Consider the following 15,998-nt stretch of genomic DNA (forward strand, 5'->3'; position numbering starts at 1 on the left):
GAATAACGGACGATAAAATACCACTTGCTAAACTCGCTTGACGCAATCCAGAGCAGAAAATCCCCGGAACCACCTCAATTATACAAGCCACGCTCTCAGATGTCTTTTCTTCGCCTCTACCCAGCCAGGAATGCTAGGCTGTGTTCCGGAATATCTCACCCGCGCAGTCCAACGTCTTCTGTCTTCCCCCTTGTCCGCCTCTGATTCGTTGTGGGACCCATTTTCACATCTCTCGGCTCTCTCTTCTCCCAGGCCAAGCCGACCGGGTGTATCACCAACCTCCCTACTAATAGTATCTACTAGTACTAAGTATAATCGTTCAGCCACCGACGAAAAGGACAAGCCTTCCTGAGCAAACTAGCATGGAGAACTTGGGAGAGGAAATGTAACTAAAGAAACGCCCTACCTTCCCCCCCCCGCTTTCCCCCGGGGGCCCCACTGCGCTAGACTCCGCAAGCCAGTTACAGGCTTACAGCGACCTGCAAATCCAAACTCCCTGCTGCAGCCACTCAGCATCCACGCATGCTTGCCCAGCTGCTAAAAGATCCACTCCAATCCACCAGGCCGTGATCACTGCTGGGGTGGGGATGGGGTCAGCACTGGCTTTCCTAGCCAGTACGATAGATCGTACACTAGTAAAATGTAATAAATCTCTTCTACCAACTCAATCCAGCTGCCACAACCTGTTTTGGAGTTCCGCAGCTAGACAATCCATGAATCACTGATTATTCGTCAGAGTTCTCTCTTGTTTGGACTTTTGGCGGCCTTTTTCGAGCTTCTCTTTGTTGTGTGAAATTTTATTTGCTATTTTAGGTTTGGTTTTAGTGTGCCTTTTTTGATCTTTGCTTCTTCAGGGTCTGAATAAGCCGACGTTCATAGGTCGCTCGGCCTTCGATATTCTGGCCTTAAGCCTCCAGCCTTTTCCATCAAGTTGTGCCCTCTCCCTCCCTTCCATCCTTCACTTTCATTTCGGCCTTCGATCGCCGTTCTTATGTCCTGACAGCATAATATCTGAAACCTGCTTCCCCAAGGCTTTCGATCATGTGAACCTAGGTAGGTATCTGGGTGGCCACGATCGCGATACCACACGAACATCCCTCACTGGGCACAATTTTAGGAAGCCGTTGAAGTTAATGTCAATGTTTCCGTGTACGCTTTCTGGTCGCACTACAGCTGCCCCACAGTTGAGAATTGAAATATGTGCAGGAGCATGATGCTGCTCTCCATAGCCGCAATAGACGACCAAGAGATGTTTCGTTTTGCATACACGTATCAACGGTAGATGGGCGGGAGGGCGCCGAGCAGTTCATCATCTCATTGGGATTTCCAAACAAGATAAGATCAATCATATCACGTCCTCTCCCGATAGATAACATGTCCGATTGACTGAGATGAAAGTAACCGCCAGAGAGTCCTTGCCTGTGCAGCAGGGCTCTGCGGAGTTATTATCATGTGCCCTCCCTCACTGGAGCAATCGATACCGTGGATCCCTACTCCATTCTCTTTCCATGTTGAGCATCGACAGATGCTTTATATTTTCAATGAAGCGCCATTATGCATATTATTTCTGAATAGGAGAAATATGAAGACAGAATTGGTTAATGCTTTCTCTTTAAGTCTCGTGCGACGGGAGGGCAAGATCTGTCAATCATTCCATTCCTCCTAGCCATCTGTTGAAATATTTCACCATCTTCCAAATCTTATCATAACGCTCAAACCAACTGATCGCCATATATCGCTACCAAACTCCAGAGCTGCCTCAACGAAAGGATACGCATGGCCATCACCCCCTCATGGATCTTATTATTTCGCCAAAACCCTCCGTCGAGCTTCTAGACTACTTTTATAAACTCAGATAGCAAGATTTTACCTTCGATTCAAAGCGTATATGCTATCCATCTATCTGCCCAGACTGGGGGAAAACCCGCCTTCGTAGAGTACGAAAGGCGTTTCAAGCCTCTGACGCACATGACATGCTCCTTCACAGAAGCCACTTTGTAGACGAATCTGAACCACCCTTTGCCTTTTCACAGCCCCCCTTCATGTCAATACCATTTCATTCCCTATGGTCATCTGCACAGTTCAGACATCCGATGCACGACTGTTAAATGGATTCCAACTTCTGGCAGTGGTGAGGCAAACGGCCATTTGGTGGCATGGGATTTGTTTCTGGAGAATCGGCAGTTGGCTCGTTCATCCAATGAAGCCTCCATGCGATGTTCACTGGCGGGTGAGTGACGAAGGTGGACATGTTGAGAGACCAGGTGATTACCTGGTTGCCATGTAGCTCTCTCTCCGTGGAATCGTAAATGGATGCATGAATAACTTTCTTTCGCTGTCGGACGCCAGAAAGTCAAAGACGGAGAGAGTAACAATGTCAACCCTGCAAAACACGGTTCCAATTCAATTCCACCCGTCACTTCTTTCTTCCCTTTTCTACCTTGATATTTTCCACCCATTTACACTTTGCTTCGTCATTTATATATCTCAACATGAAAAAAAATAAAATAAAAAAGCAACATAATCAAGGGTTGTCACAAAAAATCAATTTATCTACCACAAAAGAAAAATAACTCTCACAAGCCCCTTCTACCTTTGTCAATTTATTTTGCCTTAATCCATGCATCAATTCTTCAGTGCACTGCATTAAAAGCAACAAATGAATAAGCAATGTCAATCGTCTGGCGACTTGCTGTGTAACTGTCAGCGGGACAAGCCATTCGACATTGGAGTATGCAGGGAGCTTCAGTCGGATTCTTCCTCTCACTCTCTTGCTCTCGCTCTCCCTCGAGTGTGACACCAAACCCTCTCATTAGAATGAGGACGACTTCCTTGAGCATCTAACTGGCCTAAAGTACTTTGTATATATGTGTCGCTACTAGAAATTGACAGGGTCCTCCTCCTCCTTTGATAGACATGGACCTGTCTTGTGAGAATATTCCTTGACAGAGATACGCGGGTGACCTTCCGATTTTCATCTATTCAGAAGAAAAAGAAAAAAGGGAAAAAAGAAAAAGGAAAAGAAAGAAAAAAAAGTTATTGGAATTTTAACAAACCCTGCACCTGTGCTTGTTAGGCCGAATCAAAAGCTTGGGCTGACATTGGTGACAAAAATTGCGCTTTCTAGGGTTTGGATTTTGCTGTTGGTAACTTGGGTTTCTTAAATAGCCCTCCGCCAAAAGGATCAGTTCACCACGTACAAATTGTCTCAGGGTATCTGGCGGTTTTCCAGATGTCGATGACGCTGTTTACATCCATCAGGTCCGTCATGCGAGGTAGCCCTTTTGCTCACATACCCAGTGTTGGAGGTTTTATCTATGCTCCGGTTCGTTCTTGATTTTATTCGGAGATATTCAAACGCACTCCTTGAGCCGCTGGTCGATTTTCAGCTTAGAACGAACGCACATTTCTCCACTCAAAACATCCCTGATGACTGTGGTGCTGCTCGGAATGTATGTGGATATATGTCTGTGGTTATGTTTGTGGAATGATTTTCTTGATTTTCCCTTTTGGTCCACGCCGTTTGGTAACCTTGCGACTTTATGGATTTGATTCTGTCTGCAGAGTGAGGGAAAGAATTGTTGGATTGCAAAAGGAACTGATCCGACGCTTGTAGTTGGCGGAATACATCAACCTGGTTTATCTGATCTGGAGAAGAGGTACAGTTAACCCCTCTGAGCTCACCGCCTCGATTTAACCAATATGGTATCTGGATTTGCAAGAAAAACCCTGAAGAATAATAAAACCCATGGCAGGAAAAGCATGCTATTGTGCCTCACTTTCAGCGGGGACAGGATTGCAGCTTTGCAAAGTCAGCAACAGTTTGTAAAACTAAGCGGTCCACGTCACCTTTCCTTTCCTTTCCCTTATCTCATGGGTACTCAGCTTTTATCGAAATGGAACAACGTTGCAAAGCCGTTATAGAAAGCTTGCGAACTCTTCTTGAGTTATTGGCGCTAATAGCCACAGACAGAAAATATGCAGCGATTCCAGAATTTGAGGCCTGATTCGTCAGGCGCAAAAGGGAACTTTCCTGAAATCCCATTATTCCGGGGTAATTATCATGTTTGCCAACAGGGCGGGCCGCTGGCTGATAGGCAATTCTCCTTTGGTATCATTGCCGATCGACAGCACATATCCTTGATACTCTCGTTGAGCGAGGAAAGCTACTTGTCGCAGTGCTTACGGAATCTGGCGCATGGTTCCTCCATATTATGGCCGTAGCAGCGGGAGCTTATCGGGGCTGGTTAAGGAACTGGGTCTGAGCCGCTGGCCCATCTGAGATGTCCACGGATTGTGTGGTTCAAACCGAAATACATCAACCAACGGCAAACACTGGCAACCGGGAAAATTCTCTCAAGCTTGGGTTCCTTCTGCTGTGCCATGCGGCATAGCGAGGTGTAGATCTCCATTTGGAATGGCGATTGTTTAACAATTGGGCCTTTGTTATGTCGACTTTCAAGCCAAGCTGCAGTATTTGGTAGGAATATAGGTTTTGACTCGACCTTATTACCAGAGTGGACCGATTTTGGAGAAAGGAATCCTCCATGGATACGAATCAGCATCCAGGTCTTCGGATGCCCAATATCCGCATAAGCCTCAAGAAACCAACAATATCAACATCGAGAGAAACCGAAGACCAAATCGTTCCTCATTGGTTGAACTAGAGGATTTCTACCAGTGGAAATTTATTAATCCTTAGAATCACTTGTCATTGTGCATTTTTCTGCCACAACAACACAGCCATGCAGTCCGTCCCATGCTCAATGGCAATGGTGTTTCGCACGCCTTCGTCAATGAAAGCATCCATGGATTTGAAACTTGCCACCAAAGTTGCAGGATAAGCAGAAACCGCAGAGGCGAACATGATCGATATCAAATCTTTGGCTCGTAGGGAGCATCTTCGATAGTTACGACCAGAGACAATTGGCAGTAATTTAGCCTTACCCCTTATTTTAGCATTTCTGTATGTCGATGCCTTACAAAGAATGCATGGAGCAAAGCCAAAAGAAATGAGACAAGATAAAATAAGTTGACAAGTGCCCTTCACATGAAGCACATGGTGGTCGAGATAGCAGGTTCTGCCACTCTTTCAGTTCTCAGGGTTAACAATGATGGACCAAATACAATTTTGGAGTTTGGCATTTTGAGGGTTTTTTTTTTTTTTTTTTTTTTTGAACTGATCACAAAAAAATCATCCACGAGTTGAGACTTAGCGCGAAGGGTGCAAGTGGAATTTTGCTGCGAGGTGCCATATCATTTCTCGGTAAGCATCGAATCCCTAATTACCTAGTCAACTAGTTAACTAGTTACACTTAGCAGTGTGGTGCTCTGAGCTATACACTAACTAAGGAAACGCTGGAATAATTCAGCAATTCTGACGAGGTGCGGATATGGCTACATCAGATACCGGCTGTCGTTTTGCCTCAGCTCTCCTCGAGCGCTCCGTAGGCAGAATATCTATTTGTCAAGAGCAGAATGCGGGAGCGAGGTAGAGGCGTTGATATCGCTGCTGAAAATTGAGATATCTGGGCCTAAATTTCCTCTTAGTTACAAGGCTGCAACTTGCAAGTGTGAGACTGAAGCGAACCACTCAAGGTTTTGCCTTTTTGGAAGTTCGAAGACAATCAATTACAAATCTGACTTTTTAAGACTGTATATTTCTGTTGTGGTTACGTTGCTTGGACCTCTTGACAAACTGGACTTTCTGCCCAAAAATGGGCCGCCAAAGCATTGTACGGTATTACGGCTGGATATTGACTGATCTTCCACCGCGGCCGAAATCTAGAGGAAGGATTTTGACATCAATATGATTCCAACAATGTTTACCGCGGCGCATTGATTATGTTTTATCATGATTAATTGACTCTGTTCTGAGGGTCCCAAGTTTTCTATGTGATTTAAAGCCCTTTCTAGGTAGATCATCACTTCAATGAATGCCAATCCCGTTATTTCCTCGCTGGGGGCTCTTGACACCAGCAAGTTGTCGAAATACAGGTCATGGCTGAAGTGCACATCGTTATCCACACGAAAAATCCTAGATAGACCTTACTTCATCTAGGGTCCCTGATTCATTTAATAATGCTCTTTTCTTCTTTTTTTCTTCTAGAAGCGGAGATTTCCCCGAGCGAAGAATTTCCGCGGTTTCCTCTCGTCCACACGGTGCTCCTAAGTCCAATGAATTAAGCGTGGCGGTCCGTTGCCCACGTATCAAATCGTCAAACGGATCGATGCTAGTTTGATATTAAATGCGGCTTGCCGTTTGGGAGCACATTGTTTTTCGTGAACAATAGTTGTCACCTTGGCTGTTTTGGGTTTCCACAGGGTTCTGCCAATCACCCAACGGAAAGCAAATTTGGTGGGGATGAAAGTTGCCCAGTGGACAGAGAATTCCCCCTGAAGGCTTCATTGGCGCACATACCGAGTGTTGTCTCACAACTATTGTCGACGTTATATCGAGTCGTGATTAAGTCTGTGGTCCCCAGCGTCGCGGCATGAATTTTCAACCGACGGACAACAGCCTCATTTATTATCAATCCGTTCTTCTGAGCAGAAGTCCCCCAATATTTCTATCCGATCACTCAAATTCATCGCTCAGTGGTTTGATAAATTTTGGAGGGCTGCATGCATTCTTTTGAACAGTTAGCTAGTTACCTCAAAATCTGCAGGTAACCTAGAGTTAAAACCCAAGTTCCCCCTCGCGGTTGTGGAATCATCCCAACAGTCTGGACTGAAAGCGGGTAATGACGATCTTGTCAAACACGAGCTTTCGACGATAATGGCTTAACAATTACTAACAAGGAACGTGTTTGATATCTTCATCCCTCTGGAATTGAAGAGTTTAATGTTGGATTTGTTGATGAGTCCCATTCTGCTTGTTTTCTTGCCAAAAGGCTTATCAGCTTCCTGGATATTCACCCTTTGCCAACATTGAGCCATAAATATGTACGATTTGCCTTAAAACTGCATGTTTTCTTCGATAAAGACTTTATGATCTTTCGCTGTTGAGATAACATTACCATTTCTGCAAGTTTTCTCCGCCGTGGAAGAGCCCACGGAATCCACGGCAAACAGAATCGCGGAGGACTCAACTTGTACGACGGGATACCGTTGATTTGAAAGTTATGACGGAGCTCTGAGATTTGTTTCCGGGCCACGGAATCCTGCGACAGATTAGGAGTAGATAAGGATGAACCTAGGGCTTCAGAAAGATATAGTCTGAGGTCCATATAAAGAGGCCATTACTTTGTTGTAAATGCTGATAGGCGTGTTATGCTCCCTGGTTCAAAAATTGAGCAAAAGAAAAACAACCCCGCGTGTCGTTGTATTGAGGACGTACAACATGGCGTCGGAAGAGGCTCAGTGTGCATTTTAAAATCTTTTAAATCTTTCATCTGCCTTTCTGCCCGGCACGATAAGTGCCTTCGTATAATATTTTTTTACATGATATCTAGAGAGCTTCAGCATTGTAAAAATGTGATGAATCGCGAAACTAACAACGACATGCGTTTGGTAGGGATGCCAAAAGTCAAAGGCTCATTCGACTCCAACGCACAGGATGATTCCGAGTTTGAATTCGGAGGCGTAGTTATTCGGTGCCAGTGCCATAGTTCTGTGGGTCTCTGACCATCATGAACCACATGTGCATCAGAGCAACGCTCTGCGGTGGGCCAATTTCCAACCCCAGAATGACAAAAGCTTTACGGAGTCTCTAACGCAGACTCGCCCATCTTGCATGTACCTATGCTTTCCCACACCGCAAAGCCTGGGTTATATAATGGACACTCATCGCACTGGACGGGGCTGGCTACCTCCTCCCCAGCGTGTATGTATCGAAAGGGACGGCGACTACTCGCATATGGAAGGGTGGGAAGGGGAGGGGGGCCAAGCAGCTAGACTACTACTGCTCGGCTCTCTGGTCATGGCATCTAAGAATTTCTGAAGCTCTAGCTCTGTATGTGTCAGGTGTTTTCAAGCTTTATACGCTCATCGACGAGTTAGGGCCTCTGATGAGCGTAGCTATTTGTTTCCGTGTTTCTGTGTTTCGCATGCTTTCGGCAATAACTAGTGAGGGGTGATCAGCATCTCATGACTGGGTCATTCTTTTATGACTTTTTCATCAGAGCAGAACTCAATCCACGGCTCTTTGGATTGTTGAATTTCAAGATGTTTCTCGAAGTCCGCATTCCACGGTACTTCCTCTTCCTTTTCCCCCCTAACTGCCTCATTTGGAGGAGTTTGGTTATGTTTCTGGAGAACTCGGATTCCTGCTCATGTCGCATTTCATTTACGCGAATGCCTGCTCTAAGGGCGAGGAACTCATTATCACCAGCTGGTATTCTCTCCATGCTAGCATGCCAATTTTTCTGTAGTTTTGACGGCTAACATTTAGTTTCAGGGAAAATGTTCTTTGAGAAACTGGGGGTTCTTCTGATCTTTTGGAATATGGCTAGTGTGCCAATGACTTACTCTTTGCTGCACAATACACTTCGCGAAAAACCATCCCTCTGACTATCATTTGAATCCATGGCGCTGCTGGCTCTTTGTATTTCGCATCTCCTCGTTTACTGGGTATGGGATACGGCAAATAGTCAGAAGAACTGATTCAGAGCCCATGAGCACGGAAGACTGGTGAATCGCAAAGCATTCCCTTCATTCCCTTGGAGAACTTCATAAAACCATCCGGACCGTATCCGCACTGAAACGGCAGATTTTTATCTTGTAAAAGCAAATAATAGCGGATATACAGCAGCCCCATACAAAAATTAATAAGGATCAACACTTCCGCTCGCGCTCGAAATGAGCGTGAAGCCGCATTGGCTCCTTGTGGCATTTCTGCAAACAGGTGAGGGAAAGGTAAAAGAATGATGAGAGAGTTCTCACACAAGGGAATGAGCTCGAGGAGCAGGATCAATTTATTAACAAGGAACGAACAAGATTTGGACACGTTCTTTGAACATAAACCACATGTTGTACATATTCAGAAACATGATTTTATACTGGACTTCATTAATTCATATCACGCGATTCTGAATTGCGTCCACCGCTGTTGGATATAGGGGATTCTTAAGGGGCATTTCTAGGACTGAGGCTTCTCCAATTGCATTTATTCATTGTGATATGATGATACCAGACTAATCCGGACGATCTTTCACAATGGCAATGTGAAAGATTTGGAGATCATAAAGTTAGCTTTATTCTCAGAGTCTAGAATGCATTCCTAGGACTCCAAATCAACCATCAGTGTATGGGTGTAATATGCAGAGGAGGTTCATATATTCGTGTGTAGAGATTGTGCCCTTTTAAAAGGGATATTAGAAACCCTCACTTCCCTTTCCCGCCCTTCTTCTTAGACTTATCCACAACCTCTATCCACTGAGGCTTGACCCCCCGACTTGCTAAAGCAGCTTTGACGAGTGTTCGATGATCACCATGAACCAACACGCTCATCATTCCCTTAGCCGCTCCCACAGCTTGCGAAACGCTTGTACTACTCGAACATTTCTTCTGCAACTCATCCGCCAACAGCTGCGGCGTGGCGCCGAACTCCTCTACTCCTGTTATCTTGGTGGTTACCTTCGAGCCCACACGATGTTCGATGGTCACGGTGACTTTTGGACCGGGTCCGGCCTTCAGTTTTACGTCGTGGAGCGTTTGGTCAGGCTTCAGCATGGCGTAATAAGGCGCACAAAGATAAGGGTTTTCAAGGAGGCGTCGAAGAATTCCATCACGCTGGATGGTGCCGCGTTTCAGAATAGCCAGATCCTCGACCGAAGAGGATAGAATCGTGTTGCTGATGAATGGGTTGAGTGATATAATGTGTGGATTTGTTGGGGATATGATGGGAGGATCTTGGGCTGTCAGATAATCGTTGAGTTGCTTAGAGACAGCAGAAGGCGTGTAATAATTGTTAATATCACTGTTCGACAGAGGCGGAAATAAGACAGGAATAAGTTTTCCGCTTGGCCGATAGAGAGTTTTCACCGTGAATGATTGGCCCACTGCATGATCTTTGCTGCTTCCATCCAACGAAACAGTCTTGCTTTTCTCGGTGGATTTGACGGTGCTCTCAGAGCTGCTCCTTTTTGGAAGTTTGTAAGGGACGAAGTTGACGACTCGGGCATTGTCAAAATCGACGTCCAACAGCACTGTTTCGCCGCCATTGCGATCTTTAGCCTTCGCCAGCCCCTCTTTATCTAGGTGCTTGATAAACTTCTTCACATTTTTCCAGGAAGTCTTCTTGATATTATAGAATTGAGCTTGTTGGGCTGAATGGATTGGAAGGAATGGGGTTATGAGGTTGGCTATCAAAAACGATGGTTGGATAGGGAATGATATCCCGTAATGAGAGGCGGATGGATTATCAACCTTGTGTTGATGAAGGCCATAGAGAAAGGCATTTTGAAATGCCGTGTCAATCTCTGTATTCCAGTTAGGTTTGCAAATCCGATGCTAGAAACTGAAATTGGGAGCTAAGAAAGATAATCTGTACCTTCAGTAGTGGGTTCCGGCAATTGCTCGTCTGGATCTGAGCCCTCTCCCTCGCCTTTCGCGCCATCCAACCAAACACCACCATCATCCCCTTCGCCTTCGGCATCGATTCCACCCTTATCTGCATCTTCTAGCGTTAATTCTTCCAGATCCTTCCCCACTTCATTGGCACCAGGAAGCCAACCATCTATTTGATCTGGAGACGGCCGGCCTGGTCGACCCATGTTACCCCAGCTCCAGAGCTCATCTCCCTCCCACGTTACCCCACTGACGGCATGACCCTTCGTACCTTGCACCTGCTCCAACCCTGCCACATCGATTTCGCAAACACCAACGAATGTTGGTACGCTGGGTTTCTCCAAACTCGCCACAGCAACAATCGCTCCTTTTACCGCCCCCTTGGCGAACGGCGGCCCATTAGCCAACCCCGGGGTCATCAGGTCTGCGCCCCCATACAGCTTATTCATCACCAAACTGGGGGTATGTAGTAGGGGGATGAGCTGTGGGTGATGCCATAGCGTATATACCGTGGGATACAAGCGGCCATCTGAGCCTGCGCCTTGTTCAGGTCGCACCCATAGGATCCGTTCGTCGGCATCGGGATGCGAACCTACGTAGATAGTGCCCAAGACAGGTTTCAAATCGGGTCCTGCTGTAGTTGTAAAACGTCCAGACATGGTATTATCGGGGAGAAGAGATTTGCGAAGAGCGGTGAGGCTAGTTCCGGCTTCATTTTGTGGGGTTTCAGACTGCCCGTCGTTTGAAGAGGCAGATGTTAGAGGAATTTCGATGTTAAATTGTTGGATAATTTGGTCCGCTACCTTCCGTCGGTCGGAAGTGCGGAGGGGGGCGAGGGGTTTGAACTGAGAATTGTGGTTAGTAAAAACTGACGCGTTATCCATCTCGATGATTGCAGGGTGGAGCGGGTCACTGATTAAACAGGGAACTCCTTACAGTTGGTTTCTTTTTAAACATAATCAAAGGCTGTATGTACGGTTGTGGGGCATATAGACAATGGAAACTGAGAATGTGCAAAGAATTTTCATACGATGATCTGTTTCCTCTCACCTTGATCACCTAGAATTTTTGAGATGCTGGGATGGTTGTATTCTTGAAAACAAAAAAAATGAAAACAACACATTGTGTGAATGATTGCTACCCAGGTACCTGACTACGTAGGTTTAACTGCTGTGTTGACTCATCATTCAACTGAAGCTCTTCCAAACAAATATGCTTGTTTCACTTAAATCAGTTAAAAGAAAAGAAGAGAATTCCAGCAAAGAGCTAACCATTAAATTCTGCTTCAAAAGTTGAGGGGATTTGTCATTGCAAGCAAGTGCTTGATCTCTGTTCTGACCTGCAGCAACATTGCAACTTTTCTGTTACCTTCACTTGAAAACTCCACTCTCACTAAAAACTCTATTCAGATATTAAATGAATTTTTGCCACGCCCTCTACACTTTCTTACTATCAGTTTATATGAACACAGACAATCAGAAAGCAAGCATGAAAGTGCTTCTCAGGAGACGGTTGATGAATGTATTGAAACTTGAGAAAATGTTGGAGGCAAATTTGTATCAAGTATACGATGTACAACAGTGTCATCCGCAAAGGGGGGGGGGGGGGGGGGGGGGGTGCAGATCCATTTTCCACCCAAATAGCCCCCCTCCATACCGCACTATATAGGTAGTCTTCGAAGATGCAGGTGGACTTTATCTCTGTTTACCAATTTCCTTCTCTTTTACTAGATTTCCTCTGCTTCTTTCGTCATCTGGTGTGTATGTGCAGTATTATTTCAGATCACTGGTTTAACCCACAGCCACCTTCAGATGTCCTGAGCTAAACAGCCCACTCGTCAGCAAGACGACAAGCACATAAAACATGCTTTGACGTTGGAGAGGGGGAAACGGGTAAGAACTATGGATATCTTTTTCCCCCCCCCGCCAAAAGCACCGTGACGGCATAGCCTGCTTTGCTGTTCGTCGAACCAAGAAAGTGCATTATTGTTCTCATCCCCGAGTGAGCGTTGAACACTCGATCGCAGCTATGAACCTAAGCTGCTGGACGCACATTGCGTGTACCCATTTCTTATTCAAAATATGCCATTGTTGACTTACTCAGCCTCTTATCTATCAGTTGCGATGTGGACGCCTGTTCCGTTCGTTCATTGTTAACCATTGCATATCACCTTATACGCGCGTACAATGCATGGCTGTTGGCGCATCACTCTCTTCACCTTTCTTATTATTTTTACCTCAGCTACAGCCATACCGCTCTTAAAGGTCCCCAAAACAGTGTGCGGAGGGCCTTTTACTATTCCAATCCTCGTTTCCGATGATTTGAAACAGATCGATTTGGACAGTGTTACGAGCTTATCATTTTGGGATATTGTCAATAGAACCGCGGACACCACTACTCTGGATGCAGATTCCGGAGCTACGCTAGCATACAGCCCGATCCAACCCCCTGCGGAAGTGGATGATCCTGTCCTAGTTTCGTGGGCTGCCGAAAATGCCGATATTCTTTCGACCCTCAATCCTAACAATACAGGCCTATACTATCGCGACCAAGTCTTGAATCTTACAACCTATCCCTGGAACACAATCGGGAGAGTATCCTTCGTGCGTTTTAAAGGAGATAGAGGAGGGTGGTGTACAGGATCATTGGTTGGGAGGAATCTCATGCTCACGGCGAGCCATTGTTTTCCGTGGGGCTACGGTAAAGATCGATGGATGAAATTCGCACCAGGCTATGGCAATGGCTATGAGCCATATGGCAGCTCATACGTGTCACGTTGCCGAGGAGTGCAAAATATCTTTAACGTCACCGGGATTGACTACGTTATCTGCCATCTCTGCGAACCGCTTGGCGACCGGACTGGGTGGATGGGAACAAAGTGGAGGAAGGATGCGCATTTTTATATGAACCAGCAATGGAGGAGCTCCGGATATCCGAGTGATGCCTTTCAGGGGAATGAGCAGATGCTTGTGTCAAATATCAGCCTCATTGATGTTGATTACCATGAACGGCTTGGGAAAGAGCTGGAGACTAGAGTGTTTGCATCACCAGGGTGGTCTGGAGGCCCTATGTGGGAATATATCGATGGGGAGCCGACCATTGTGGGTGTTTGTAGTGGGGGAGAGAAAGACTGTAGCGAGGAGGCCGGTGGGTGCAAAGGCGTGAAGGATTCCAGCTCCTACCATGAAGTCTCTGCGGGAGGCAGACTTATGACTGATCTTGTCACCTATGGTCTCACCCATTGGAATGATGCTGGCTATATGGACTGATCTCTCTCCGTCACAAGCACAGACAACCATTAGATGAATCTGTTAAGTTGGTCATCCCTTGATGTGGCTCACTTGATTTAGTCACCGGCAATTTGACCACAGGTCTCCCGTCTGCTTTTCACAGCGCTAGGACTGGCCCCCAACGATGTTCTTATAATAGACAACAAATCAATTGAATCTTATTCTTAAGCCTCCTGTGCAACTACTACTCTGCTCTCATCCCAAAAATTACTGACAAGATTAAATGAGAGTTGGCATGCGCCAAAATAAGTGCAACATATACCGCTACATTCATGAGGATAGTTGCAAATATAAATATAATGGTTAGCAGATGTAGTGTAGAAAATATCACACATTAAATATTTTAGATATTAAATATGCTGAATATCGGAAAGTGAGGAAAGAAACAGCTTCTTTAGCCCACATTACTGAAATCTTATCTCTAAAATGACTGATTGTCGATCCCTCCCCTGTCCACACTCAACTCCACAGGACAATAAACTCAATCCACTAGCGACAACCATAAGCAATCCATACCGCTCTCGTTGCGTGCTCATAAACCTCAAGTATCATGCAGAGAAATATCAAGTTTCCTGAGCAATGGGATAAGAGCCAGCGCTGCATTTCCATCACTAGATAGGGAAAGCCCTCCAGGAAGCGGTTCTCTTTTTGCAACTTCAGCCGAAAATGTGTTCGAAAACATACATGAACAAAGCGCAACGCCACTGACCGCCTCTAGCTGGCCCAAAAAAAAAAAAAAAAAGAAAAGAAAAGAAAAAGACTGATGTTTCCACTTAACTAGCCAACATATTGTACCTCCATGCAAGCAAGCTTGCGTAATGGGTATATATATGCCATGTTCTCCGGGCAGGTTCGAGAAGGCGAGATACTCCTTCGTTTGTTGTACTGCTGGTTGCCGAAATAACGAACACACCAATTCAATGCCAAAACATGGCCCGAAATGAGTTTGTCTCCGGATTATTGGAGCCATATCCGCAGTCCGCAGCTGCGCAGAAGCTTTGAAACGGTGTGACTTCGTGTTCTCCCAACTGAGACCGTTTCCCACGTTCTCGATATTGCCCGGCAACTTGCAATGTTTGCATGTGAGGGATTAACCCTGAAACTTCTAAAATTCGAGACCCAGCAACTTCCGCTGCAATCGCGGTAGGACGGGTATCATTCAGTGGAAGATGGCAAACTTCAGATCGTGCGAGGTAGGCTGGGTTTAGACATATTCCAGATAAACCCCCACCCCCACAAATGCGGAATATGTCTTCCGACGACGAAGGTGACGTACATATGCAGGTAGAATAGCCTTTCATTTGGGTGCTAAGATTTTTCCAGTATTTCAAATCTAAGCTCATTTGAAGGTCCTCAATTCTGCGTAAATCCCAGTCCTGTTAGCTTGATTCTCGCCAACAAGGGGATAGGGGTTATCTATGCCATGACTAGAGTGAATCTCAGCAGGCTGAGGCAAATGTTAATTCCTTCAGTGACATGATAGTCTTAGCGAATATCCTAGTCCAAACAGGCAGAAATATGTCATGATGTGTGTTGAGCATGAGGTTGTTTTCCTGTGATGAACTGCCATGTTCAAGTGAACTAATCCCAGTGAATTGCTCCACGTGATCAAAAAATAAAAAATCAAAAGAACCGTGTTTCAACAAGAGAGAAGTTGACCCAGATTAGTTGGAATCTCGAGCGGCTGTCCGGGATTTGTTGGAACTTGGCGCTGGTTGCCGTGGCATCGTCATGAAAGTCGGGTTGGGCAGTTTGTGGGGGAGCCAGGTTTTTGGTTCTGGAGAACAATATCCAAGATCATGCTTTTTTATTTTATATTGATTTCTACTTTTATTTTTTTTTTATCACTTCTGTCAGCTGCATACTCATCTTTCATTGATGAGTTTGATGATAATAGATTGAATTGCGAGACTACCTACATCTTGGCAAGCGTGTGCTGTCAAACATCTGGTATATGGGCTTTTCTTCCTTTTGTTTACATCGCCATCGCAAATCAATTGAACCACATTGTATTCATCTCCGCCGAAATATGTGAATGTCGCTATTCACATTTCTCCCTGCTTTCAATTTTTGGGGGTCTGGGAATTGTCTACATATTATAAAGGCTGACATGAAGGATTGAGAATTTTTACTCCAATTTGAAGTCCACATAAACCACACACCTACGGCGCATCCCAACTTCACATCCATCTACACATT

At 45.5% G+C, this 15,998-nt stretch overlaps 4 protein-coding genes across 4 annotated transcripts; 1 reads left to right on the forward strand and 3 right to left on the reverse strand.

Annotated features, from left to right (window-relative positions):
* Positions 1-4,247: 4,247 nt before the first annotated feature.
* Positions 4,248-4,867, reverse strand: PADG_11520 (uncharacterized protein; the record flags this gene model as incomplete). The annotated part of the gene is made up of 2 exons (XM_010760679.1): positions 4,248-4,598; positions 4,742-4,867. 2 exons carry the CDS (start codon positions 4,865-4,867, stop codon positions 4,248-4,250), a joined length of 477 nt encoding a protein of 158 aa, XP_010758981.1.
* Positions 4,868-9,324: 4,457 nt separating this feature from the next.
* PADG_02952 (uncharacterized protein) lies at positions 9,325-11,393 on the reverse strand (the record flags this gene model as incomplete). The annotated part of the gene is made up of 2 exons (XM_010759906.1): positions 9,325-10,421; positions 10,493-11,393. The coding sequence occupies 2 exons, from the start codon at positions 11,391-11,393 to the stop codon at positions 9,325-9,327; spliced, it is 1,998 nt and encodes a 665-aa protein (XP_010758208.1).
* A 1,302-nt stretch (positions 11,394-12,695) lies between these two features.
* PADG_02953 (uncharacterized protein) lies at positions 12,696-13,778 on the forward strand (the record flags this gene model as incomplete). Its single annotated transcript, XM_010760360.1, has 1 exon — positions 12,696-13,778. One exon carries the CDS (start codon positions 12,696-12,698, stop codon positions 13,776-13,778), a length of 1,083 nt encoding a protein of 360 aa, XP_010758662.1.
* A 938-nt stretch (positions 13,779-14,716) lies between these two features.
* PADG_02954 (uncharacterized protein) lies at positions 14,717-15,142 on the reverse strand (the record flags this gene model as incomplete). Its single annotated transcript, XM_010759907.1, has 1 exon — positions 14,717-15,142. One exon carries the CDS (start codon positions 15,140-15,142, stop codon positions 14,717-14,719), a length of 426 nt encoding a protein of 141 aa, XP_010758209.1.
* Between the last annotated feature and the right edge of the window lie 856 nt (positions 15,143-15,998).

The sequence above is a fragment of the Paracoccidioides brasiliensis genome (assembly GCF_000150735.1).
Source record: "Paracoccidioides brasiliensis Pb18 unplaced genomic scaffold supercont2.3, whole genome shotgun sequence".
In the NCBI taxonomy this organism is placed as follows: Eukaryota; Fungi; Ascomycota; class Eurotiomycetes; order Onygenales; family Ajellomycetaceae; genus Paracoccidioides; species Paracoccidioides brasiliensis.